This window comes from Protomyctophum parallelum (genome assembly GCF_964188405.1).
Source record: "Protomyctophum parallelum genome assembly, chromosome: 4".
In the NCBI taxonomy this organism is placed as follows: Eukaryota; Metazoa; Chordata; class Actinopteri; order Myctophiformes; family Myctophidae; genus Protomyctophum; species Protomyctophum parallelum.
In genome coordinates, this window is record NC_139700.1 from 53,950,478 (window position 1) to 53,977,951 (window position 27,474).

A 27,474-nucleotide genomic window follows, 5' to 3' on the forward strand; every position below is an offset into this window, starting at 1 on the left:
GTGCCATGCGGTTGCTGGGACAACCAACCAAAGTAGCCAATCACAGCGCTACTAACCGGCCCTCCGGGCTATGGGGTCTTAAGTCCGCACGGCCCACCCATTCATGTTTTGCACAACGCACATTTAGTGGGCGTGGTCTGGCGTTAAGCGCATCCTCTCCCCATTCACGAAACGAAGATACGCTCAGAAATGACGTCACTCGCTCGCCGACAAAGCGCCAGGAGCGCCCTGGGGCCTGAGCGCAACGGCGCTACGCAACGTCTGCGCAATAATAGTAGCTGTCACTCAAAGGACATTTAAATGGCCACTACTGCACACGACTGTATTTTTGTACAACGACAACAACACTGTTGTTGTTTAATACGTGAATATTTAGTAACCAGGCGCATTACGCAGGCCTCTGTTTTGTAATTGTTATTTTATTGTATTTTATTTTCCAATACGTTCCGCTATAGCTGCCGTTTCTGTTCCTTGTTGTTGTTGTTCGAGAAGAATTCAACATGAGCAGCGAAGAGGACGACTTTTTGCAGAAAGCAAGGGTTGCATTTGAAGACCTGTGTCGGGCTTTAAACATGGACGAGGAGGCCAGCAACGAAGCATGGAAGACCTATGAAAACATAAGTAGAAACTTCACGTTGGAGGTAAATCATTTAATGGCTTTAAAATGTTCATTCCTATACGCGTACGGTACGGTACGGTGCAACACCACCCGGCTTTTATTTCCTGCTAGAGGAATTCTCAGTTTTAAGTCATTATGTGAATCAGTGGAGTCGATCTACAGACCTGTTATTGGTACTCCAATACGAATAGATACTGACAGTACAGTGTGTTGTCTTGTAAATACTGTATTATAATAAATATGGGCGAACAAAGAAAGACCACTAGAGGGTAGGATTTCCAACATGGTGCGCATGCAGTGATCGACGGACAGTCGCACACTCACTGACCCCATTTGACCTCCTGTGCCCAAAATGTCAGATGATATGTCCCCCACTTTGCTTAGTATACTATAAAGTATCCCCCCTCTCTTCCCCCGGGGCGGCGGTGGCTCAGGGGTAGCCCTCCAAGCAGAACCCAAATGCTACTGAAGTTTCTGACATTTGTTCGACCCAGTGCATTGGGTCCTGTTCCTCGTCGTCCATGCCACCTGATTAAAACATTTACTGGCTCGTGTTTACATGTTAAAACGCCTCCCCGCGGCATGTGACGCCATTATTTTCCTTGAGTTATTCTGAATTCGGTAACTTTAAGTAGCTATACATCCCGGTGCGAATATCTCCTGTGGCGCGGAAGCCGTTAAGTATTTTTAATATATGTTTGCCCGATTTGGAAGCTTGGATTCTTCTTGTTTATTGACACCTCATTGTACCGCCTATCTGGCTAGCTAGTGGCGCTATAGCTATGACACAGCAGATCAGAGGCAGGGACGTAGCCTCACAAGCCAACCGCACACCGGGAGGCGGTACAATAAACGGTAAACAAACAAGAAGAAATAAAGCGACCAAATCGGTCAAACAAAGATTAAAAATACTTAACGGCTTCCGCGCCACAGGAGATATTCGCACCGGGATGTATAGCTACTTAAAGTTACCGAATTCAGAATAACTCAAGGAAAATAATGGCGTCACATGCCGCGGGTCCTATTTTAGAGAGAATCTCCACATCCGCATTTAGGAATTTCCATACGAAAATACACTAGCGAGCAGGGACCCAACGTAAAACTAAACAAAATATCAAAAAAGTTTTACGTAGGGTCCCGAAAGGGGCTAGCTCAGGGGTAGAGTGGCTGGATGGTAACCGCAAGGTTGCCAGCTCGAACCCGGGCTTGTCAAAGTGTCCTTGAGCAAGACGCTGAACCCTGTAATTGCTCCTGATGTGCTGCTTGGTGCCTTGGTGTGTGAATGTCATGCACAGTCTATGTAAAGCCTATATAAATGCACCATTACCCCTGTTTCTGTTCTCTTTCTCTCTCTCTCTCTCACTCACACACACACACACACACACACACACACACACACACAGGGGAGTGAGCTGCATTGGCTGGCCTGTGCCCTCTATGTCGCATGCAGATCTTCGGTGCCAACCGTTGGCAAGGGCACGTCGGAGGGGAACTACGTCTCTCTGACCAAGATCCTGCGCTGCTCGGAACAGAGGTAAGACCCGTCCACAATAATACACCTGCACAGTCAGTCACCCTCAAATCTATCATCCATCCATCCATCTTCAACGCTTTATCCCTAGTCACTAGTCGGGTGGCGCGGGGGGGGGGGGGGCAACGGCTCCACCAGAGAGCTCCAGTCTTCCCATTCCGGAATAACATTAGTAACTTCATTCTGGGGGGTCCTGAGGCGTTCCCTGACTATTTTGGTCCGGAGATATAATCTCAAATCTATCATAAACAATAAAACACTGAATGCAAATGTGTTATACTGTGGCTATATTGAAAAATAGCAGATCTACACTCACATAGCGCGCCCGCACTACAAGCTTGTAGATCTGAAACAACATATTTTCAGATGAGGGTCGGCGGCCAAATACATATTTTTTTTCGGGGGTCCTTGACATGAAAATGTTTGAGAAAGACTGACAGAAACATGAGGTTTTTCAGAAAACTATCAGGATATTAGAAGACATTTTGTGGAATCTACCTCGGGTCTAAATGGGTTAATTTGGTTACATTAGTACACTCTCAAAGTGTACTTGAATCTGGGTAAATTTACATTCTGTGGTACCATTGTCTTGTTGGTGAATTAGCCTATTGTTTGATTTTTAACTTAAAGTTTTCAAAATAGCAGATATACAGTACAAGCTCACAACTCATTATTATTCTTTTTGCAAATGATTGTACAAAGAAGTATAGAGAGAGCTTTTAGGTGGTTGTAGCGTTAGGCTAATTTAATTCAATAGTGATAAATAACTTTTGATATGCTGATCGGTTAGTTTAACTCTCACTGACTGTGCAAAAAAATGTCATACTAAGAACTTTCCTGTGCAATAAAAATAAATCATCTGTGCTTTTTACGCCTTTCTCCCACCCCAGCCTGATTGAATTTTTCAACAAGATGAAGAAGTGGCAGGACATGGCCAACCTGCCACAAGAGTTTAGACAAAGCACAGAAAATCTGGAGAGAAACTTCACAGTGACTGCGGTCATTTTCAAGAAGTACGTGCCCATATTTAAAGTCATCTTCAAGGCCCCCTCAGATGACCCTCCACGACTTCATAGGAGCCGCAAACAAAGGTACGTTTTTAAGTTTTCAAAACATTTACAGTTGTCCTCAGTTTGCCACAAACCTTACCTTATCTTATCTTATCGTGTATGGCTGCCATAAACATAAATTGCATTCTATTGAATCTGTAGCAATGTAAGAATGCACACATTATTATATTGAGACATATCCTCATAACATGTGATGTTGGAACTTATCACATGTTGATGAGTTTGTTGTGATGTTATGTTTTGCAGACGGCATCCATGCACAGTGTCTGAGGTCTTTAACTTCTGTTGGATTCTGTTTGTCCATGCTAAAGGTAACCTTTAATAATGTGCAAGTGTTTAAATATGGTAATTTCAAATCGATTATGTTTCTCTATTATAGTTCTTTGACTTAATAGTTTGTACAATAATTGGCAAAAGATAATGATGCGTTGTGAGCTTGTAGATCTGCTATTTTGAAAACTTTGGATATTGTGATATTTATCAAAAATTTAATATCAAACACAGTCTACATATCCCGCCAAAAGAAATGCATGCAAATGCATGCATTTCTTTTCAGTCTGACCAGAAGTATCAATAAAACATAACTCCACCACTGATTAAAAAACAAAGGAAATGCCCAGGCCCAGAGTGGGGATATCAAAAGCACAGCCATGGATGGATTATCCCCCATCCAGAGCAAATTGAACCCTGCCTAATTCACCAGAAAGAATAAAATCATGCAAATCTAACTTCATACCATAGACTGTAAAAAATATGGACAAAGCGTTCCCCGGGGGCCGGGTCTAACATGGACGTAAAATGAAGCCTGTTATTCCTGCACTGTAAGTCGCCATCTTTCTAGATCCGTTTTGGCCCAGCTGGCCATTGGCTGGCTCCGTTTTGGCCCAGCTGGCCATTGGCTGGCCCAGACAACGAGGCGGGACTTCCCCCCTTCTTCTCCGTTGGTTTTTATTTTGACTCGAGTGGGAGGGGAATCCCGATCATAGATTGTAACGGTAGCCACGCCCCTCAAAACATACGCGACTTTATGGTCATTTCTTTAATTAATGGGACCATAATTTTCCAAAAAGAATATTATGACATGAGAAATGAGACTTTAAACTAGTGACTGGAAGAAGAAAGTATTCATGACCATGTTTATTAAGGTAATACAGTCTAGGTGAAGTTGGGCCCAAATACATGGACTTCTATGGGGCTATGGGGTTTTCTGGGTGCAATGACAGCGCCACAACAGGCCATTATATGAACTACGATTTCCTTAGTGGCTTCACAAAATATCTGTCTGACTGCCCCCCTGCTTCATACCTTGACACAAGGAAGTTGCGGTTAATATAAGGGCACAATGGTGGTTATGGAGACTTTGGAGAGCATGTGTGAGTGAAGTCAAACTGGCTTTGGTCCAGTTTGTTTAGCAAACCGCAAGGGGCCAAAAGAGATTTTAGGATCAGCGTGGATGAATGGAATGAAGAAATGGGAGGGTAGAGAAAGAGAAAGGGGGAGAGAGCGAGCGGGAGAGGGAGGCTGGACTAATGAGAGGGCAAGCACAGACTTGCATCAGCTGGACATCATTTGTTTCAGTCTTCATGCAAACATGTCACCAGAAGTCATTCCTTTTGTGACTTATAGCCTCAGCAAAACAAACAAATCTTAATTACATGCACACACATTGCCAGTGTGTACACGGTATCCTAGCAACACATTGTCATTAGATAGTAAGCTAGGACCTGGCTGTTTGTTTGGGATTAGTATTGGTATGTTTGTTATATATGACAAGTTTGGAAGATCTAGAAGACAAATATAAATTTATTTATTTTATAGTATTTATAGTTTTCTCCTATTTGCTCTTCCCTGCTTTTCTCTTTTTTAATCCACTTCTAACTTCTCCTTTATTTTCTCCAATTCTTCACTCTCACTTCACTCACACACACACACACACACACACACACACACACACACACACACACACACACACACACACACACATGCAGGTAACTTCCCTATGATTAGTGATGACCTGGTGAACTCCTACCACCTGCTGCTGTGTGCGTTGGACCTGGTCTTCACCAACGCGCTGCTGTGCAACGCCAGGAAGGATCTGCTCAACCCTCATTTCAAAGGTTCTTATTTGTCCCACAGAATCCTCCAGTAGCATGTACCGTAGATCTACTCCTACACATGTGTGGATGCCTGGTAGAACATGCTATCTGTTATTACTACCCCATGTCCATATAGTACATGCATTCATGAGTTTCTGTTCATGTACAACTTATTCACCCTCGTGAAACAAATAATACTGTAAGAGCTATAACTCCCAAACAAGAACTAAAGATTTATTTCATGATGGCACTCGCTTCCTGACTACACCACAGGATTCAAGAACCCCATGCATGCCAACATCCTCTCTGTGTAAACATTACATACATGCCTATTGTACATACATTACTATCGTAAAAAGTAAAGTTCTGTGCCGTGGTTAAGACCCCCTGCCCCCGCCGAAGCATATCGTAGGCAGACACCGTATCGCCATATTTCAACTTTTTACATTTTGGGGTAAATTAATGCCCTACTTCATAAAGAGTGTCTTACATAAGTAGTGAAAAACAAAAGCAGACGTACAATAGGGCATTCACTTCTAGTCATTTTTACTAGTTGCCTAGTTGCCTAGTTTACTAGTCGACTAGTTGTTTAACAACCTATTATGTAAAAAACCCCAAAAACATCAAGGTCGACTAGTGGATTTACTAGTTGACTATTAAACTAGTCGACTAGTTGCTTAATGCCCTAACGTACGAGCTCACAACATGATGCGATGCGTTGTGAGCTAGTACAGTAGTTTCAAGATTTCTACCCGACTGCAACGATATACATACAGAGAGCCAGAGACGGAGATAAATGATGTTTATAGTGTTTCCCCTCCATCGATAAACTAAAAATGTACAACAAAACGATGTACGCTATAATGTTTCATAGTAACATTTGACTACATTTAACTGCAGTGCAGTAACAGACCATATAGGACCAACATTTCTTTCTTTGGATTGTAACTGGACCCTGGTCTTTAGGGACAGTCTTAAGCCTAATTTAACTGAACTGACCTACCCAAATAGAGCTTAATTTAACCACTATCTCCCTGTCTGTGGTCCCAGGTCTTCCAGAGGATTTCAGCAGTAAGGACTACAAGCCAGCCCCGGGTCCCTACTGTTTCATAGAGCAGCTGTGTAAGCTTCACGAAGGCCTGGTGTTGGAGGCCAAAGGAGTCAAAGAACACTTCTGGAAACCCTTCGTCAAGAAGCTCTTCCATAAAAAGGTACTACACAGTACACACACACACACACACACACACACACACACACACACACATGCAGTCATGTACTGTACACACTAAACACGTGTTGCATTTCGCTGTCAGTTGGGTCGTTTCCTGCACCGCCCACATACACATACTGTAAGTAAAGCCCAAGGCAGTTGTTGATGCATGTGTGTATTCGAAAACCACACCGGCACACGTGCATTTACGCACGCACGCAACACACGTATACGGTATACCACAAACACTTTCTCAATTAAACTTGTTTCAAAGTTGTCTTATTATGGACCACAGTAACCTTGGCATCTCTATTTTCTACTCACAAATCTACGGGACGAATGGATGACAGACATGGCCCATGTTCTGCAACTAGAACTCCCTGACATCGCTATGCTTTTCTTTCACAGATACTTAAAGGCAAAGAGGACACTTTGACTGGCTTCCTGGATCCTATGAACTTTGGAGATGGTTTGTAAGTGTCAGTTGTCCCGTTTCACTGCTCTGTGTTATCTCACATCGCTACACCTTGATATGTTTGAATAGAGGTTTGTGGGCTTCTTTAAAGCGATGTTTCTCAGTTTGGGGTCCAGGGAGTCCCCAGCTAAATGATTGATACAGTAGTTAGGAACCAAATGGACAGTTAAAAAAAAGTTACAAACTTCCTTAAATTCATTAAAGCATTGCTTAACCTGAATAATTGTGTCAGTGTTGGCAAGATATCGTCGCATGGATAGGAAGTGTCATGGACGTTTTGAAGTTTAAAATCTTAGCAAGTTGTTCACACTACTGAAATGAATGGAAATTAATGGATGGCCAATATGGCTTGTTGGCTTCTATTCTGAGCGAACAATATTAGCTGACAGCTTTTTCTGTCAATGGCCCAACCTCGTGGAATGAACTTCAAAACGCCTTAAAACTGAGCTCCCTGCCAGCCTTCGGTCAGTTTAAAGGAATGCTCCAGAACATTTTTCACTGTGATTGCTCCTGTTTCAATTGATTTATTTTACTGGTTGTTCTGCATTTAAGTTCCTTTGTAATTTATCCTGATTTATAATGTTGGGTTGATGTATTGTTTTGACTGTATTTGTGAATTGTAACCTCGGCTACATTAAAAATGAGGGTTTGCCCTCAACTGTATTTCTGAGTATAAATAAAGGTGATTATGATATCTATACCTTGTGCTTTCCTCCATGTCCAGCGCATCTCTGGGCCGTGTGTACGAGGAGCACATACTATCCACTGGCAGTCTGGATGAGAGGATCTTTACAGGGGAGGGGGCCAACGAGGACATCGGGACCACAGGCCATTGTCTGTGTGAGGGGGTGGAGAACCAGGGCTCTTCAGCCTACAGGATACACAGTAAACTGGATGTAAGCGAACACATTGGCATGTACACATGTGGAACAAAGGTAGCAGGCAAAATGAGAGCACACACTCGCTCAAAGAAACATAAACGACGTTATGTGTTAGTGGCAAGTCCCTCTAATCTCTCTGAAAAAAAAAAGGTTTGGCAACTACTTGTGTAAGCACAAGGTTCCATTCCATTCTTCTTATTTATTAGTTTTTACATTATCCCTGACAGTTTACCGCCTCCATTTACATTAAAGTCAGTCTTTCTTTGTATCACTTTGAAATACTGATACTAAATTACCTGACCACTAGACATGACCACCACCAGTAGAAAATGTGTTGACGCAGCAAATCGGCGCCTTCGGGCAGTAACCTCATATCTCCATATTTCAGCGTTTTTATGGTTTTTTTTCATATTTGAACGCCCTACCTACTTCATCATACAAGAGTGTCACAGAAATGTAGTGAAAATAGTAGCTCTACAAGCTCATAATGTGCTGCATCACGCATTGTGATGTTGTAGATCGGCTATTTTCACTGTTGAAAATATTGGAAAATGGAACGGTTTTAACCCATTCTGAACGGGAACCCATTTTGGTGTTAGCATCATGTTATGCTTTAGCTATTGAAAAATAGCAGATCTACAAGCTCATATCGCGCCACCGAGTGGCGCGATACGAGCTTGTAGGTCTGCTATTTTTGAAAAATTGAAGAACGACTGACATTTTTTTAATCTGATCTCAGGTCAGAATGGGTTAATTTGGACAGGTTTCCACCCGACAGACATTGAAATAATGTGTTCTCCCCTCCCTCCCTCCCTCCCTCCCTCCCTCCCTCCCTCCCTCCCTCGCTCCCTCCCTCGCTCCCTCCCTCCCTCCCTCCTCCCTCCCTCGCTCCCTCCCTCCCTCCCTCCTCCCTCCCTCCCTCCCTCGCTCCCTCCCTCCTCCCTCCCTCGCTCCCTCGCTCCCTCCCTCCCTTCCTCGCTCCCTCGCTCCCTCCCTCCCTCCTCCCTCGCTCCCTCCCTCCCTCCCTCCTCCCTCCCTCGCTCCCTCCCTCCCTCCCTCCTCCCTCCCTCGCTCCCTCCCTCCCTCCCTCCCTCCCTCCCTCCCTCCCTCCCTCCCTCCCTCCCTCCCTCCTCCCTCCCTCGCTCCCTCCCTCCCTCCTCCCTCCCTCGCTCCCTCCCTCCCTCCCTCGCTCCCTCCCTCCCTCCCTCCCTCCTCCCTCCCTCGCTCCCTCCCTCCCTCCCTCCCTCCTCCCTCCCTCCCTCCCTCCCTCCCTCCCTCCCTCCCTCCCTCCCTCCCTCCCTCCCTCCCTCCCTCCCTCCCTCCTCCCTCCTCCCTCCCTCCCTCCCTCCCTCAAGGCCTCAGCGCTGAAGGTGTCCACTCCCCTGACGGGCAGGAAGTACATTCAAGACAACAGCCTGGCCTCTCCGGTCTCCACCGCCATGCAGAGTGTGGGACGGCTCCACAGCCTGCTGACCGGACTCAGACACGGGCCCAGCCCCAAGCTCACTGAAACACTCAGGTACTCAGACCCATTCTGACCTGAGATCAGATTCTAAAAATGTCTTCTACATCCTGACAGTTTTCATTCTGACCTGAGGATCAGATTCTAAAAATGTCTTCTACATCCTGACAGTTTTCATTCTGACCTGAGGATCAGATTCTAAAAATGTCTTCTATGTCAGTCGCTCTTCGGTGGCGCGCTATGAGCTTGTAGATCTGCTATTTTTCAATAGCTAAAGCATGACATGATGCTAACAAAAAGGGGTTCCCGCCCAGAATGGGTTAAACACGGGGCCCAGCCCCAAGCTCACTGAAATACTCAGGTACTCAGACTTGGGGCTGGGCCCAAGCTCACTGAAATACTCAGGTACTCAGACTTGGGGCTGGGCCCATGTCTGAGGTTTTTGCCATACATAAGGGACCATTGCTAGCAGTAGTTATTAATAGAGCAAATTACCGGTACATTCTTCACCCACACACTCATCCCATAATATCACTACTTAAAAGGTGAAAGGCTACAGCGGATGTGAATGTGAATGTGTGTAAAATAGTTCCTTCCTGCATTGTAAAAGTTATCGTTATTAAAAGTAACAATTGGGTAGTTTCATATTCTATATTCACTGAGGGAGATTCTAGAGGAAGGGCCGTGTGGGTTCACCATTTTATAATGATGAGATATCTTGCATGGAAATGTTACGGTTTGGGTCCAGAGGGTGCTCGGTGTCATTCAGATGTTCATCCACCACACACAGAAGTTTCAGGGCAGTCTGCCCATTCCATTTTCTTTTTAAAGATATCTTGTGTGCAAATTGGACATTTTAGCTTAACGCTGGCGCTAGAGAAAAGGGCATATGGGGCCACTCAAATCTTTAGAGCATGAAGGTGAAGTTCATGCCAATCCAGACAGTAGTTATTTTTTACATTATGTTGTTTGAGACGTGGTAGAGAAGTGGTAGACTTTAGAGCAGTGGTTCCCAAACTTTTCAGGTCAAGACCCGGCCTAACCTAAAGAGAAGTTAGTTGTTTTCCCCCGGGACCCAAACTAGTAAAAATAGCAGATCTCACAAGCTCACAATGCGGCGCTTCGTGACACGTTGCGAGCTTGTAGATCAGCTATGATCACTACCACTTAAACATTTGTTTTCTAATGGAATTTTCTTGTATTTCTTCCTGAAATTATTGAAAAGAAAATATTTTGAAATAATAATAATAATTAAAACCAACAGAAACAGAAAATAAGGGGACCCATAACACGTGTCAGCGACCCACAAATGGGTCCCGACCCGGTATTTGGGAACCAGTGCTTTAGAGTAGGTCCACTAGTGGGGCTAAGGGCCGATTCATACTCCTATTTTAGAGCCGAATAAAAGTCGGTTCGGCTCTGTAGAGCCTACAATTTGACGTCATTTGAGGTTCGGGGGGCGGGGGGGGGGGGGGGGTACCGTCCTAAAGTCGGCTCTTCGGTGCTACTGAAAATTTCTGACGAGCCGAAATCATTTGGGCACTACAGCGCCGGAACAGCGGTAAAATAGGAGTATGAATCGGCCCTAAGACGTGACCTCAGACACACATCAAAGGTTTAGTGAGTGCTTCTGACGGCCATTTGCTTCCAGTGCCTGTGCCAGAGACCCCAGTGAGGCCATCTCAGACCGACTGAAGGACATGTTCCAGGTCTTCAGTCAGCACTACGAGGACAGAATGGAGGAGAACAGGGGAATGGGGAAAGGTACGCACACACAGACACACAGAGCACACAGAGCAAGATAGTGTGATATAGGGGTATTCGAACTATTCGTGGTTTGGAAGACGAGTGTGTAATCTCCGACGCTGTACTAAGCAACTCCTACATTTCGACGAGGACTTGGAACTATAGTCTGGGAGGGATAACATGTTCCTCTGTACGTGTTACGCAGCGTTCACTGGAGGGATAACATGTTCCTCTGTACGTGTTACGCAGTGTTCACTGGAGGGATAACATGTTCCTCTGTACGTGTTACGCAGTGTTCACTGGAGGGATAACATGTTCCTCTGTACGTGTTACGCAGTGTTCACTGGAGGGATAACATGTTCCTCTGTACGTGTTACGCAGTGTTCACTGGAGGGATAACATGTTCCTCTGTACGTGTTACGCAGTGTTCACTGGAGGGATAACATGTTCCTCTGTACGTGTTACGCAGTGTTCACTGGAGGGATAACATGTTCCTCTGTACGTGTTACGCAGTGTTCACTGGAGGGATAACATGTTCCTCTGTACGTGTTACGCAGTGTTCACTGGAGGGATAACATGTTCCTCTGTACGTGTTACGCAGTGTTCACTGGAGGGATAACATGTTCCTCTGTACGTGTTACGCAGTGTTCACTGGAGGGATAACATGTTCCTCTGTACGTGTTACGCAGTGTTCACTGGAGGGATAACATGTTCCTCTGTACGTGTTACGCAGTGTTCACTGGCCGGTGAAAATAAATACTGGCAACTCTGTGTTCTAGATGTGAGGAAACATATGGCTGTCTACACCTTCTCCTGACCTAGCAATAGGGGTTGGCAAACTTGGCAGTGACAGCCTGACAGGCACTGTATACACATGGAGGGGGGGGGGGGGGAATTGGCATAATGACCAAAAAGAAAGCGATGATAGGGATGATACCTTCAGCGTCCCTAATATAAAAAAACATCTATTCCTGGGCTGCAGACATGGCCATGAAGTATTTCCACCTGGCGGAGGCGCTGTACTACAAGATATTGGAGGCCATCATTGAGAGAGAGAAGAGAATCCTGGGAGGCGTGGCTGACCTTTCTGTAAGCCCAACTTCACCCAATCAACAATTTTACCTTCTTTTTTTTTTGTGACACTTTTTGTGTCACACTTTTTTGTGACACACGATGTGTGTGTGTGTGTGTGTGTGTGTGTGTGTGTGTGTGTGTGTGTGTGTGTGTGTGTGTGTGTGTGTGTGTGTGTGTGTGTGTGTGTGTGTGTGTGTGTGTGTGTGTGTGTGTGTGTGTGTGTGTGTGTGTGTGTGTGTGTGTGTGTGTGTGTGTGTGTGTGTGTGTGTGTGCGTGCGTGCACTACAGGGGATTCTAGAGCAGGAAGTGTTTCATCGCTCCCTGCTGGCGTGCTGCCTAGAGGTGGTCATCTTCTCCTATCGGCCGCCGGGAGACTTCCCTACTGTCATCAGCATCTTCCAACTCCCTGCCTACCACTTCTACAAGGTACACAAATCTGCTATGGTTCCAGATATGCTGTAAAGAGAGTCTCTAGTATACTTCATTGTATGGTGCCTTATGCTGGAAATAGCCGGTTTTCAAGCTCACAACACGGTGCATCTCTGTTTTCTTTCCGTGTGTGTGCCCAGGTTATAGAGGTTTTCTTTTCGTGTGTGTGCCCAGGTTATAGAGGTGCTGGTGCGAGCGGAGCAGGGTCTGTTCCGGGAGGTGGTGAAGCACCTGAACCAGGTGGAGGAGCAGGTTCTGGAGAGCCTGGCCTGGAGAGAAGGCTCCCCGCTGTGGGACAGCCTCCGCCAGGCCAAGGACCGAGTGCCCACCTGCCAGGAGGTCTGTCTGTCTGTCTGTCTGTCTATCTGTCTGCCCACCTGCCAGGAGGTCTGTCTGTCTGTCTGTCTGTCTATCTGTCTGCCCACCTGCCAGGAGGTCTGTCTGTCTGTTTGTTTGTCTGTCTGTCTATCTGTCTGCCCACCTGCCAGGAGGTCTGTCTGTCTGTCTGTCTGTCTATCTGTCTGCCCACCTGCCAGGAGGTCTGTCTGTCTGTCTGGCAAACACTTAAAAACCCATTTAGACCTGAGGACGCATCACCTTATAGCTTTTAACCACTAAACCATTATTTCTTAAACTTTAGCTGTTGGAAAACGTGTGCAAACTGCAAATGAACGGTAATTAACGATGAACTATTAACATCCCTAGCCCTTTGTTATTTTTGTATCTTGTTATAGGTGATGCCTCCACAGCATCTGGAAGACGGCGATGGCTCGAGCACTTCAGGCAGCGCCCCCCTCACCCCCATCGGCCATGGGCCTGACCTCACCACCAACAGTATGGTCAAAGGTACTTTAACCCATTCTGACCTGAGATCAGATTCATACGAGGTTTCCGCCGGAAAGACACTGGTCTGATCATTAAACCCATTCTGACCTGAGATCAGATTCATACGAGGTTTCCACTGGACACACACTGGTCTGATTAAACCCATTCTGACCTGAGATCAGATTCATACGAGGTTTCCACTGGACAACACACTGGTCTGATTAACCCATTCTGACCTGAGATCAGATTTAAAAAATGTCAGTCGTTCTTCGATTTTTCAAAAATAGCAGACCTACAAGCTCGTATCGCGCCACTCGGTGGCGCGATATGAGCTTGTAGATCTGCTATTTTTCAACAGATAAAGCATAACATGATGCCGACACCAAAATGGGTGCCCGTTCAGAATGGGTTAAGTACATTTTGATACCAATACTTGTACTTTAACTCGAGTACATTTTTAATGCAGAACGTGGACTTGGCAAGAGACTATTTCTACAACATGGCGTTGATATTTTTCCTTCCTGTTCTAGGCGTGTCTCCGTCTCCTACCACCCTGTTCGGGCGCTACAGCTCCCCTCCTGCCGGCACTGCTCGGAGGAGGCTGTTTGTGGACCCGTCCACCACCTCCTCCACCTCCACCACCTCCTCCTCAGGCACCACCACGGTCACCACGGTGACCACCATCCCAGCCCGGAGCGGTCACACCAACCTGGTGACCACCATCCCGGCCCGGAGCGGTCACACCAACCTGGTGACCACCATCCCGGCCCGCAGCGGCCACACCAACCTGGTGACCACCATCCCGGCCGGACAGACCGTGGTCACCATGGCGACCGCCACGGTCACCGCAAACAACGGCCAGACGGTCACCATACCTGTACAAGGTGAAGCGTCTACTCTGGGTTAACCCATTCTGACCTGAGATCAGATTCTAAAATTGTCTTCTACATCCTGACAGTTTTCTGAAAAAGTTATGTTTCTATGTCAGTCGTTCTTCGATTTTTCAAAACCTACAAGCTCGCGCTATGAGCTTGTAGATCTGCTATTTTTCAATAGCTAAAGCATAACATAATGCTAACACCAAAAGAGGTTCCCACCCAAAATGGGTTCATCTCAGACCGTCGGTCGCACACGTTACAGCACGTCTCCCTTGCTGGTCAATCTGTACACCTTTTAGTGTTAAATCTTTGCTCAGGGATTTGCAATGTAACATAGAGACGCTGAACCTTTTTATAGACCCACTAGCAGTCAGCATCTAACCAGCTTCATTAATTAAGGTTAAAACCTGAAGATATATATTTGTTTCCAGTTGCTTCAATCCCTCAGCGCAGGTCAGCGTTGATAAAAAAGGGGGACGGACAGACGCAAAGGTCGCTTCAGTTGGATTTTTACAGCCGGGACGAATATACTAGCCGCCTGGTATACCAGTCGTTACCAGGCGGCTAGTATACAGGTCGTTCGCATTGCCCCGTTAGCGCCGTTCCGTTCACGCAACTTCTCGTCTTTGCATTGACGTTGTATGTAATCGTGCCACTCTTAACTAACTATTCAGGTTCTGAAGGCAGCTTTAGAATGTTGCACCAAAGCTTGATGTACATTAACATCTCCCGACCGCCCTCTCTGACATCATCACAGGAATAGCCAACGAGAGTGGCGGCATCACGTTCATCCCGGTCCAAGTGGTGCAGGGCTCTACTCTACAGGCCATAACGGCCCAGTCTCTGACCGGCGCCATGACCGGCCAACCGGCCGTGGTCAAACGGGTGAAGCCGGCCACCAGTCCACTGAGGAAAGGCTCCCTGTCGCTGTTCTTCAGAAAGGTAAGATGACAGCCGTTTCCACCAAAAATCAACCGATAATTCCCAGTAGGTTACTTATTACGCCGATCTTATCCAGCCGATCGGCTCGTCTGGAGCCTACTGGCTGCAATTGGCGTTGATGACACGTTAACCGATCTTATCGGTCTAGTCAGGTCTACTGGACATGCTGGGAGCTATACTGAAAATGACAAGCCTTCTCATACCCTCCACTAAGCTTAACCGCAAGCTGTCGCAGCGCGGTCCTAATATTAACACATGTTCGCCAACCTTAATCCTGTCTCTTTTATTTTTCAATCGGCAGAGCATGCCCATACTCGTCAAACAATCGTACTGATCCTAAGTGATCACTGCGGTCTTGTCTATTGATAACAGTCGAATCGGGTGAAGATGAGAGTTGAAGTCATGTCTACGTTAGGTTACTGCTACTAATAATTCAAGAAGCCAATAAGCTATAACTGCATACATCTGAAATGTACAGTCTGCTTTGTGCAACAGCCTGCCTTGCTCATCAGAAAAATGAAATAAATATGAATATGTTGTCTTGCTGCAGGTGTACCACCTGGCCAGCGTGCGTCTCAGAGACCTGTGCGTCCAGCTGGACATCTCGTCGGAGCTGCGGAGGAAGATCTGGACGTGCTTCGAGTATTCTCTGGTGCACTGCGTCCAGCTGATGATGGACCGACACCTCGACCAGCTGCTCATGTGCGCCGTCTATGTCATGACCAAGGTACAGTACAGTACAGTACAGTACGTCTGATGACCAAGGTACAGTACGTCTATGTCATGACCAAGGTACAGTACAGTACAGTACAGTACGCATGCCTGTGTCTATGTCATGACCAAGGTACAGGACAGTACAGTACGTCTGATGACCAAGGTACAGTACGTCTATGTCATGACCAAGGTACTGCACGCATGCCTGTGTGTTTGTATAAGCGGCGTGTTGGTAAGAAAGTGTGCCCTGCATCTCATCATGGCTGTTCAATTAGACACAACACGGCAGGGGAATATAATGGACCCTTTTCTACAGCAGACATTAATAGTAGTAGAGTTTGTTTAAATGACTGGCTGGTGCCTCTGGAGTACATCATTCAGACACCAGATGGGGGTGTTGGCGGTAAAATGAGTTTTAATGACAAATGTGAACTCGTGCAACTTCCATTGGGTGGGCTGCTGCCGATGTAGTAGTGTATGTTGTCCCGAGGGGTTTGTGTGGGCGGCGGGGAGCCGGTCTTGTGAGGTGAGATGTAGATGGAGTGATTATGTGACAGCAGAAGTCTGCGTGGGGGAAACCCGCTCCTCAGACTGAAACACGCAAATTAAACCAGTTAAAGCAGTGTGCCAATGTACCACACTGGTACTGTGTGTGTGTGCGTGCACATGGATGTGTTGTGTCTCTGTGCATGTGGGCTGCTGTGCCGTCTGTGCCATTGTTGATCTGTGCCTCTTCTTGCTCATACGTTCTCTCGCCGTAGCCGAGCTTCCATGTTCTGTGTCAACTGAATGCATGTGTATCACGTTGTGTGTGTGTAGGTGACCAAAGAGGACAAGTCCTTCCAGGACATCATGAAGTCTTATCGTACACAGCCTCAGGCCAGCAGCTCTGTAAGTATCTTTGAGTGATTGACGTAAATCAATGTATGTGACGAAAATGCATTATTCATGAACTGTCAAAAAGTCTAAAAGAAGCTTGAGAGTGCACGTCTCCACTGACTCGAAATGTCCCTGAGCAACCTGAGACCTGAAACTGAGAACCACTGTTGTAGGGCATTAATTTCTAGTCATTTTTACTAGTTGACTAGTTGCCTAGTTTACTAGTCGACTACCGATAGTTGTTTAACTACCTATTATGTTAAAAAAAAATGAAAAGAAACGGACTATAACTATAATCTACCTGATCTTGAGGCCTACAAAATCGGAAAAAATGCCACAGACGAAAAACAGTCTAAGTCCACACTATTGATCCATAATGTATAAATGATAGATAAGGGTTCAGGACAACGAGGCCTTTTCGTGGAGGGGTCAGAATGAAATTTGGACTGTTTTTCGTCTGTGGTACTCTTACTAGTCAACTAGTACCAACAAGGTAGTTGGTAGTAACAAGGCAACTCACTGGTGATGCTGGATAAACAACAGTTATCTCCAATCACAAAATAAACTGCTTAAATTGTAGATTTGGTTTTCTAATCATCCTAAATCATGTATGGAGATTCATCTTTGACAGTGTGTATAGTGCTGTTTATAGTGCGTGTCAGTGTCCTTGTGATGCATTAGGCTAAGTGCTGTCCCTGTGTGCCCCAGGTGTACAGGAGTGTGCTGATCTCTGGGAGAAAGAGGCGCAACTCCAGCAACACAGAGAGCAACAGACAGAGCTCTCCCTCTGATGAACCAGGTGAACACAACACACACACACACACACACACACACACACACACAGAGAGCAACAGACAGAGCTCTCCCTCTGATGAACCAGGTGAACACAACACACACACACACACAACACAGAGAGCAACAGACAGAGCTCTCCCTCTGATGAACCAGGTGAACACAACACACACACACACACAACACAGAGAGCAACAGACAGAGCTCTCCCTCTGATGAACCAGGTGAACACAACACACACACACACACAACACAGAGAGCAACAGACAGAGCTCTCCCTCTGATGAACCAGGTGAACACAACACACACACACACACACACACACACACAACACAGAGAGCAACAGACAGAGCTCTCCCTCTGATGAACCAGGTGAACACAACACACACACACACACACACACACACACACACACACACACACAGAGAGCAACAGACAGAGCTCTCCCTCTGATGAACCAGGTGAACACAACACACACACACACACACACACACACAGAGCAACAGACAGAGCTCTCCCTCTGATGAACCAGGGGCCTATTTCACGAAACTTGGATTAGAGATTAAGCCGGGCTTTAACACATATCCTGCCTTAATATATCCTGGATCAGTGCTTAACCGGTTTCATGAAAGCTGGTTGATCTTGCCAGATTAATTTAACCAGTTAACCTGGATATGTTGAGGCTTGATTCGGTTTCATGAAAGTGATGCTACATAAGTTACCATGGAAACTAATGCTTTGGACTTAGCCTGCTCCGGACCAGGCTAACAGCCAGGTTTAACCTAATCCTGATGTCTTTACTGTTCATTAAGCAGTCAAACTGATCACAAACCAATGATGTTTTCCAGATTTATTCAATTATTATGGTTTTATGTTGCCTTATTTGTATCGGTCTGCATTAAAGGACTAATTTAAGCACTATATAAAATCAAATAACCAAAATATACAGGCTGCACAACATCATGACAGCTTGTGAGCTTGTAGATCAGCTGCTTTTGGTGAATGTTCCCCATGAATAGGTTTGCTGTCGTGCAAGTGCACGGTTAAGAAGAATTATATTATATTATATATATATTTTTTTTTGTAAAAGTGAAAACCACTAAATACCATTACTCATTGTTTTACAACATATTACCATTGTAACGTTTCACCCACTACTAGTCCTACATACTTACACCTAGAAACCCCATTCAAACCTATTTAGGTTCATCCTACGGTGGACATGTGTGCCTGAAAAGGAATCTTTGAAATGTTTCATAGTTTTAGAAATATAGTGCTTTCAAATTTGAGACATTTATAGGCAGATAGTGGCACTTAAAAAAATCACTTTCACCTAGAAACTCCATTCACACTTTGTAAAATTCATCTTACTGTGGAGACACATGCTGGAACTTTTTACTTTGAAATGTTTTGTAGATTCTGAGTTATTTAACTTAAACGCCCAATGCATTCTCAATGGCAATAGCACAAACTTTGGCATGCTACATGAACCATGACCCGGCCCTGTCTGGACCACAACCCCCTTCTCCAAAGGTAGCTCCCTCAGAGGAGGGAGTTATGGCCAAATATCACAATGCGACAATATCATTATGCTTACAATATTAAGAATTCTGTTTTATATCTGTTAATAGTAGTGGTAAAATGTAAACTATATTTTTGGGGTAGTTAATCATTCAGTCTATCCACTATTGAGAGTATGTTCTCTCTTTAATTACAGCAGCAGTATTTATTTTAGAAGCTTAAGTCCTTGTATCAGTAAGTCTTGAATAGATTAGTAAAGATAATGAGATATACAGAAGGGGGCTGTAATGCAACTATTAAGGATGCAAACTGCCTTAATACCCCATGAAGAAGAAGGATCAGTAAATCTGTGATCCACATAAGGGGTCTAGAGACAAAAAGCCAGACTGTCTATTAAGCCAGGCTTGCTGATCCCGGCTCGCCAAATCCACCAATTCTGAGCCTCGCTTGGCTTTAGTGGAACGGAATAAACCAGGCTGTAAAGATCAGGATTTAAAAAGCCTGGTTTTGGCCTAAATCCTGGATTAGTTAATCCAAGTTTCGTGAAACAGGCCCCAGGTGAACACAACACACACACACACACACACACACACACACACACACAACACAGAGAGCAACAGACAGAGCTCTCCCTCTGATGAACCAGGTGAACACAACACACACACACACACACACACACACACACACACGCACACACACACACACACACACACACACACACACACACACACAACACAGAGAGCAACAGACAGAGCTCTCCCTCTGATGAACCAGGTGAACACAACACACACACACACACACACACACACACACACACACACACACACACACACACACACACACACACACACACACACACACACACACACAGAGCAACAGACAGAGCTCTCCCCCTGATGAACCAGGTGAACACAACACACACACACACACACACAGAGCAACAGACAGAGCTCTCCCTCTGATGAACCAGGTGAACACAACATCACACCGACGCATTATATTATGACATCTGTTGTTTAGAAGTTCAACGGAAGCAACATGGATTTGTTTACTTCCATAATTTCACCTTTGCTGGGGCGTCCCACCCGTCAGCGGAGCATTTGAACGGGAACAGTACGCCTGGGGCTCTACGTCCTCCCGGTAGTAAGTAAGTAGCCTTGCCGAGCCGTGAGGACCATAGGGCAGGGGCCTATCTCCTGTTTCTTTAGCGTGAGGCAGCTTGATGTACAAGTACACCCCCTGGACATGACACTAGTATGTCGCAGGGACTTATACCCCCAATCCAACCCTTGATGCTGAGTGTCAAGCAGGGACGCATTGGGTCCCATTTTTACAGTCTTTGGTATGACCCGGCCGGGGATTGAACCCCGACCTCCCAGTCTCAGGGCGGACACTCTAACCACAAGGCCACTGAGCTGGTACGTCCTCCCGGTGGGGGCTCCTTATTGCAAGTCGAGCCTGTAGAATGCTGCAACAGCATTGGCAAGCAATGGGAGGAATTGATTGCCATTTATGACTTAAAAGGGGTACAAATATACTATATAGAACTATATGTCTGTTGCTACATGTGCACCTTCTCAGCCTATAGGATCATATCAACTTTTAATCTCACAAAAAACCACTATTACTTTATTCTCTGTCCTTCATCATGCATTTCCTTGGTCCCTCTATCATTGTCTTATTAAAGGTATATTCAGTGATTTCACTCAAAAAACCTTAGGTTTCGTTTTTGGCTGGGACCTAAGCCTTTCGTCCAATCAGGATAGAGAGTCAAAAACGAAACCTAAGGTTTTTTGACCCCCAGGGGTTAACTGGGGACAGGGAGGAACTCCTTATATGGTCAGCACACTCTATAGTAGGGAGGATTATCACAACAAAACAAAAAAATAAGTGATATTTGAATTAAGTGAAATCACTGAATATACCTTTAATTGTCATTGACAAGGAACTGTGTTTTCTTTCCGTCTCTCCAGTGAGCGAAGACAACAGCCCGGTCCCGATGCGGTCCAGTAGCACCCTGCCGGTCCCCCAGCCGGGCAGTGCCCCCACCACGCCCGTCAACACCTCCCCCCAGGCCAACGCCACCTCTGCACCCTCTGCCTCCCCACCAGTGGGGGGCGGTATGGAGGAGAGGGGAGACCTCATCCGCTTCTACAACCAGGTCTACATCAAACAGATGCGCAACTTTGCCCTTCGCTACTCGCCCAGTTCACCGTCTGCAGGGGTACGTACGTGTGTGTGTGTGTGTGTGTGTGCGTGCGTGTGTGTGTGTGTGTGTGTGTGTGTGTGTGTGTGTGTGTGTGTGTGTGTCTGGCTCCAAAACTGTGGAATGCACTTCCCATTGCAGTCAGAACTGCAGCATCACTCCCAATCTTCCGCCGTAGTCTGAAAACCCACCTTTTCAGACTCCATCATGGCCCATAGCACTTACCCCACCCCCTTAGATAGCATTTCTGTTGGCTTAGATAGCATCTGATACAGCATGTTATGTAGACAGCACTATAATTGCATTGTATGTAGTCATAGCACGTCATAGTACATATGTATAGCATAGTAGTATAGATGTATAGTTTATATGTATAGCTTCATTATATAGATATTCCACTGTTACTTTCTTAGCTTACGCATGTTTCTTGATGAAATGTTTTTATGTGATGTATTCCCATGCTTTTTTTGTTCTTGCTTAAATGTAAGTCGCTCTGGATTAAGAGCGTCTGCTAAATGCCTAAATTGTAAATTGTAAAATTATGTGTGTGTTCCTTACACTTTTATAGTTCCATTTTAACGGTTTTACTGCTCCTCGCGGAACGTTCCGTCATAAGGAATCCAACCGGCAACTGCTTCTGGCGTAATGTTCCGTCTGATATGATAAGCTTTATTATTGATATCAAACCGGATCGCTGATTTTTTTTTATTTTATTATTATTTTGGCTCAGCCTTTCCTTCTTTAGCGATCCTAGACCGGATGGTGCAACCGCACTGCCCGTCCACCTCCCTTTTATACAGGCTGACTAAAAAGCTATATAACTCGAAAACTGCAGTCTGCGGTTGGCTCTGCGTCCAGCAGGAGGCAGTATATGGGTTAAGCCACTGCGTTGCCACGTTTAGTTTGTTGTGATCCGCGAACGCATCGTCGGCAGTGCTCGGCACCCCCCCTCCCAAGAAGATTTCTGGTACCACCAGAGGAGGTCCATGGTACCACTAGTGGTACTAGTACCACAGGTTGAGAATCACTGGGTAGGGTGATGATGGGTTTGGTACATTGGCACACTGGCACACTGCTTTAACTGATTTTAATTTGCGTGTTTCAGATGGAGTCTCCCAAACTGTGCCCGTACCCCAGCCTGAGGAGCGGTTCCCCACGTAGACTTCTGCTGTCGCACAATCACTCCATCTACATCTCTCCTCACAAGACCGGCTCCCCGCCCACACCCACCCCTCGGGACAAGATCTTCTACTACATCTGCAGCAGCCCACCCAATGTAAGTTGCACGAGTTCACATTTTGTCATTAAATAACTCATAACATCTGGTGTCCGAATTGTGTACTTTAATATGGGGACACCTTTTAGTTTGGAAGCCGTTTCACTCGGAAAACGATGTAACGGGTTCCGCAAATGTTATTTAATTCACTCAAAACATACATTTTGTAACCGTGGGAATCATATCGTTTAGACTAGAGAAATGAGGCGCAAATAAAGCTTCTTTTGATCCAAAAAGAAGAATCAGAGATATAGACGGCACAAGCCAGCTGAATTCTCAATTTATATTAAAATAGGCATCAAAAGGCATTCTCGGCGGGGAGGGCATTTGGAGTTAATTCTAGTAGACACGCACGCACGCCAACAACCTACTGTATGCTAAATCTCTCATGACCTCTGACCCCCCCCCCCCCCTAGCGTCTTCAAGAGATCAACAGCATGATCCGCACCGGAGAGACTCCGCCCAGGAAGCGCAGCATGCCTCTGGAGGAGGAGGAGGAGCTATCCCCCAAGAGGGTGTGTCCAGACAACCACTCCGCCCTCCTCCGCAGGCTGCAGGACGTGGCCAATGACCGGAGCTCCAACCACTGAGACACAAGTAGACACACCCACTGAGACACGACTAGACACGCCCACTGAGACACGCCCACTGAGACACGACTAGACACGCCCACTGAGACACGACTAGACACGCCCACTGAGACACGACTAGACACGCCCACTGAGACACGACTAGACACGCCCACTGAGACACGACTAGACACGCCCACTGAGACACGACTAGACACGCCCACTGAGACACGACTAGACACGCCCACTGAGACACGACTAGACACGCCCACTGAGACACGACTAGACACGCCCACTGAGACACGACTAGACACGCCCACTGAGACACGACTAGACACGCCCACTGAGACACGACTAGACACGCCCACTGAGACACGACTAGACACGCCCACTGAGACACGACTAGACACGCCCACTGAGACACGACTAGACACGCCCACTGAGACACGACTAGACACGCCCACTGAGACACGACTAGACACGCCCACTGAGACACGACTAGACACGCCCACTGAGACACGACTAGACACGCCCACTGAGACACGACTAGACACGCCCACTGAGACACGACTAGACACGCCCACTGAGACACGACTAGACACGCCCACTGAGACACGACTAGACACGCCCACTGAGACACGACTAGACACGCCCACTGAGACACGACTAGACACGCCCACTGAGACACGACTAGACACGCCCACTGAGACACGACTAGACACGCCCACTGAGACACGCCCACTGAGACACGACTAGACACGCCCACTGAGACAGAAAAGCAACTAGACACACCCACTGAGACACGACTAGACACGCCCACTGAGACACGACTAGACACGCCCACTGAGACACGACTAGACACGCCCACTGAGACACGACTAGACACGCCCACTGAGACACGACTAGACACGCCCACTGAGACACGACTAGACACGCCCACTGAGACACGACTAGACACGGTCATTGCAACAACGTCCGAACTACAATAAAGATGGCTGAGCATCTAGAGTCCAATCCAGTGCGCCGTCTGCTTTAAAATGACCTGATCAAAGATGTTCAGGCTCAAGCAGTCCCTTCAGACGGGGAGCGAGTGACGCAGGCGTTGTCGGCTGGATCAGCGACAGGTCTGCCCATGAGGGGCGCGGGACGCGTATAGCGTAAAGAATAGACGCACGCCTCGCATTGAAAAGGCCTTAAGTGTCCTGCTGTGTACACCAAGAGAGAGGTGGTGCAGTAACAATACTGTCCACCAAGAGAGAGGTGGTGCTGTTTCAGTTTGATTACAGTAACAATACTGAGACATTGTTTTTTTGTTTGTTTTTTTACTACAATAAGCTGTCAACAGCACTCCAATTTTAGTTTGAATGGAAATATTCAGGATCAGATGGTGTTGATCGATGGTAGATAGACGTTAGTGGTTTCACCTACAGCGTATTGTACTGTATGAACAGTATAGGCTGTCAGTATTATGCATCTTGTGTTATAGAACATTTATAGTATGAATGTTACGGAAGATATCCTTTCACAGAACTAATGCAGCGTTGTCTGAATTCTGCGGCTCTAAATCATGACCCATCTCATCATCATTCCATATATACCGCATTAGTTCTGTAGAACGGATGGAGCTGTATTTAAAATGTCACTATTGGCAGAACAACAAGGGGCCTTTCTCTGCCCCACCCTTCTCCCATTGTTTATGTTGTGTTTAGTTTCCAAGATGGCCGCAGCACCAGGAGGGGGTGGGGGCGGAGGTGAGCGGGCGGGGTCGACCATATGCCCTTACTGGGCTGCATTCAAGACACTTGCCTTGTGTCTGACACCTGACTTGTGTCTGAACACAGCTTTGATGGACGTGTTCTACCCCCCCCCCCCCCCCCCTCCCCCATCAAACAAAATGTTTGGTCAAACCATATGGGCTTCCATGTCACATAACTTCCATGGGCGGCCATCTTGGATCCTTAACACAATATAAACAAAATGGGAAAGGGATGGGGGCCGAGAAAGGCCCTTAGTTACTATCTTACTAAATGGATGGTGTTATGAAGTAGCTCACTGAAAGCACTCTGATGACTTTGTCTAACGACGGTGTCAACGTGTGAAGAGCGTGTAGCGGAAATCATTTAAAAAAGAAAAAACGTTTTATATAATATATATATATATATATATATAAAATCCCCCTTGGTTTTACAAAGCAGGAAAAACACCATTATGCTTATATTCTTTTGTGTGGTATGCTTTCTATGATTGTTATATTTTAATATTTAATTAGTTGCTTTGGTAGCCAATGTAATGTTTTCTGTTATTTACTAGACGAGTGATTACAGTAGAACTAATTTCCCGTCTTATTTAAAGGGGGTGTGAGTGATATTTATTTTGTTAAGAGATCAATGTTAAATAGCTTTATATTCCAATACCAGTCGTTGCTATATTAAGTGTTTGTTCCACAAAAGTGGTATCCCCATTTCTTTAAGCTCTTAAGCATAAAGGATGAACAGGTGAAAATGGTATAGTATACATTTTGAAGTTCTTGAGGAGTGGTAGAGAATAGAGATGGGGAGACCTAGCCTGGTAAAACCACTCCCCCTGCTGGACAACATTAGGGGAGACTCTCCCATTACTGACCAAACACTCTTAGCAATGATCACTGTCGGAATGCAGAGCTAGAACCTTTTCATTTAAAGGACAACTTTGTTTTTTCAACCCAGGTTAATGATTTACGCTGTTATTAGAGAAAGTAAGAGTGTTAGATATTTTTCATTTGCTGCTTTCTTTAGTTTTAGCGATTTTAGCTATATTTGGGGGGCATGCAAAGTGGCAAAATATGTATTTTTCTTTACAAATAATTACGGCAAATTTTTTATTATTTACTATAGTCCTATACTAGACCCCAGGAAATTACATCTGGCCATCTGTCAAACTGACATTCATCTGCCCCCTTGTCAAAAATAGCTAAAATCGTTAAAATGAAAGAAAGCAGCAAATGAAAAAAGATTAACACACACTCATCTTTTACTTTCTCTAATAACAGCTTAAAACATGAACCTTGATTGGAAAAAAAAGTTGTCCTTATATTTACTAATGTTTCTTACAAAAGCATAACCCCTTTAACCATAGACTGATAATGTAATTATTGTAGGTTCATACTTGCATACATGCTCAGTTTCTATAAGACTTCCCTTGCAATCATGCATTGTTAACTCGTATTATTTGTGAACCTCCTTGACAAAATGTTTGTACTGTATATATTTGTACAAAAGAGAAAAGAAGACATATTTTATGGTGGGCTGTGTAAGTTAAGCAAGTGCCTTTTTTGTTTACATCTGACTTGTAATCACCTGGATCATCTGTACATTTCAATTCACCAAGCAATACATCTACAGGTATGTCTTCATTGTAAACCAACGAACCACAATATGACAATAAAATGCACAATGCCCATAAAGTCGGTGTTGATTTTCGTCTACTTTTTTCACTGACAAACTAAATGGAAACTAATTGAAAACTAAGCTATGATGACTAAGACTAAATATATTAACAATTTTGTCAACAAAACAAGTAGATAAGACTAAAATGTTAGGAAGGGACTAGTGGACGAGAGATCCAGTATGAGTAAAAGACAAGTCATTTTATGTTTGGTTGCATGCTGCAAAGCGTTGTGAGCTTGCAGATTGGCTATTTTCAGCAAGTGTAAAATCGACATGGTCATGGGTTCGAACCCAGGCACCTTGAACTCACTATAGCACCATGGCTTAATTCCTGTGGTAAGTGATGGGAGCTGATGTTAGGTGTGTTAACAGAGAAATATATCAAATGGTGGAAGATGAACAAAGAACAACGCTGTGTGGGAGTTCAGTTAGGAGATAAGAAAGGCCAGAGCCATGAAGGAAGTATAAGCAGGAGTAAAGGGAGACAGAGTCATGAAAGAAGTAAATATGCAGGCGTACACGGAGATGAGGGATAAGGCGAAGAACAGACAAAAGGCCTGATGTTTACTGATTGGATAGACCATTAGTGCAACAGGTTAAGGTGATGGAAATGCTCTAGCAAGCGAAGCCAGTGTGTTGAGAATATGGAATGTGTCAGGAGTTGTGTGACATAATTGGGTACCAGTGAGAGAGAATATGGAATGTGTCAGGACTTATGGGTACCAGTGAGAGATAATATGGAATGTGTCAGGACTTATGGGTACCAGTGAGAGATAATATGGAATGTGTCAGGACTTATGGGTACCAGTGAGAGATAATATGGAATGTGTCAGGACTTATGGGTACCAGTGAGA

At 45.5% G+C, this 27,474-nt stretch overlaps 1 protein-coding gene across 1 annotated transcript; it reads left to right on the top strand.

Moving 5' to 3' along the window:
• The first annotated feature begins 301 nt into the window (after nt 1–301).
• On the top strand, nt 302–23,410 carry rbl2 (retinoblastoma-like 2 (p130)). The gene is made up of 22 exons (XM_083762414.1): nt 302–641; nt 2,023–2,153; nt 3,041–3,241; nt 3,467–3,531; nt 5,209–5,337; nt 6,367–6,527; nt 6,935–6,999; nt 7,726–7,897; nt 9,238–9,401; nt 10,996–11,108; nt 12,073–12,179; nt 12,453–12,590; nt 12,768–12,932; nt 13,328–13,439; nt 13,949–14,302; nt 15,054–15,238; nt 15,789–15,965; nt 16,772–16,843; nt 17,540–17,630; nt 21,118–21,368; nt 22,456–22,626; nt 23,043–23,410. The coding sequence occupies exons 1-22, from the start codon at nt 501–503 to the stop codon at nt 23,214–23,216; spliced, it is 3,339 nt and encodes a 1,112-aa protein (XP_083618540.1). The 5' UTR covers nt 302–500; the 3' UTR covers nt 23,217–23,410.
• Nucleotides 23,411–27,474: the final 4,064 nt, after the last annotated feature.

What these genes read in the sequence shown, in the direction of transcription:
- rbl2 (XM_083762414.1), top strand. Translation starts at nt 501, where the DNA reads ATGAGCAGCGAAGAGGACGACTTTTTGCAGAAAGCAAGGGTTGCATTT. An exon ending in CTGCGCTGCTCGGAACAGAG is followed by an intron (nt 2,154 to 3,040) that starts GTAAGACCCGTC and finishes CTCCCACCCCAG; the next exon opens with CCTGATTGAATTTTTCAACA. An exon ending in AGCCTCAGGCCAGCAGCTCT is followed by an intron (nt 16,844 to 17,539) that starts GTAAGTATCTTT and finishes TGTGTGCCCCAG; the next exon opens with GTGTACAGGAGTGTGCTGAT.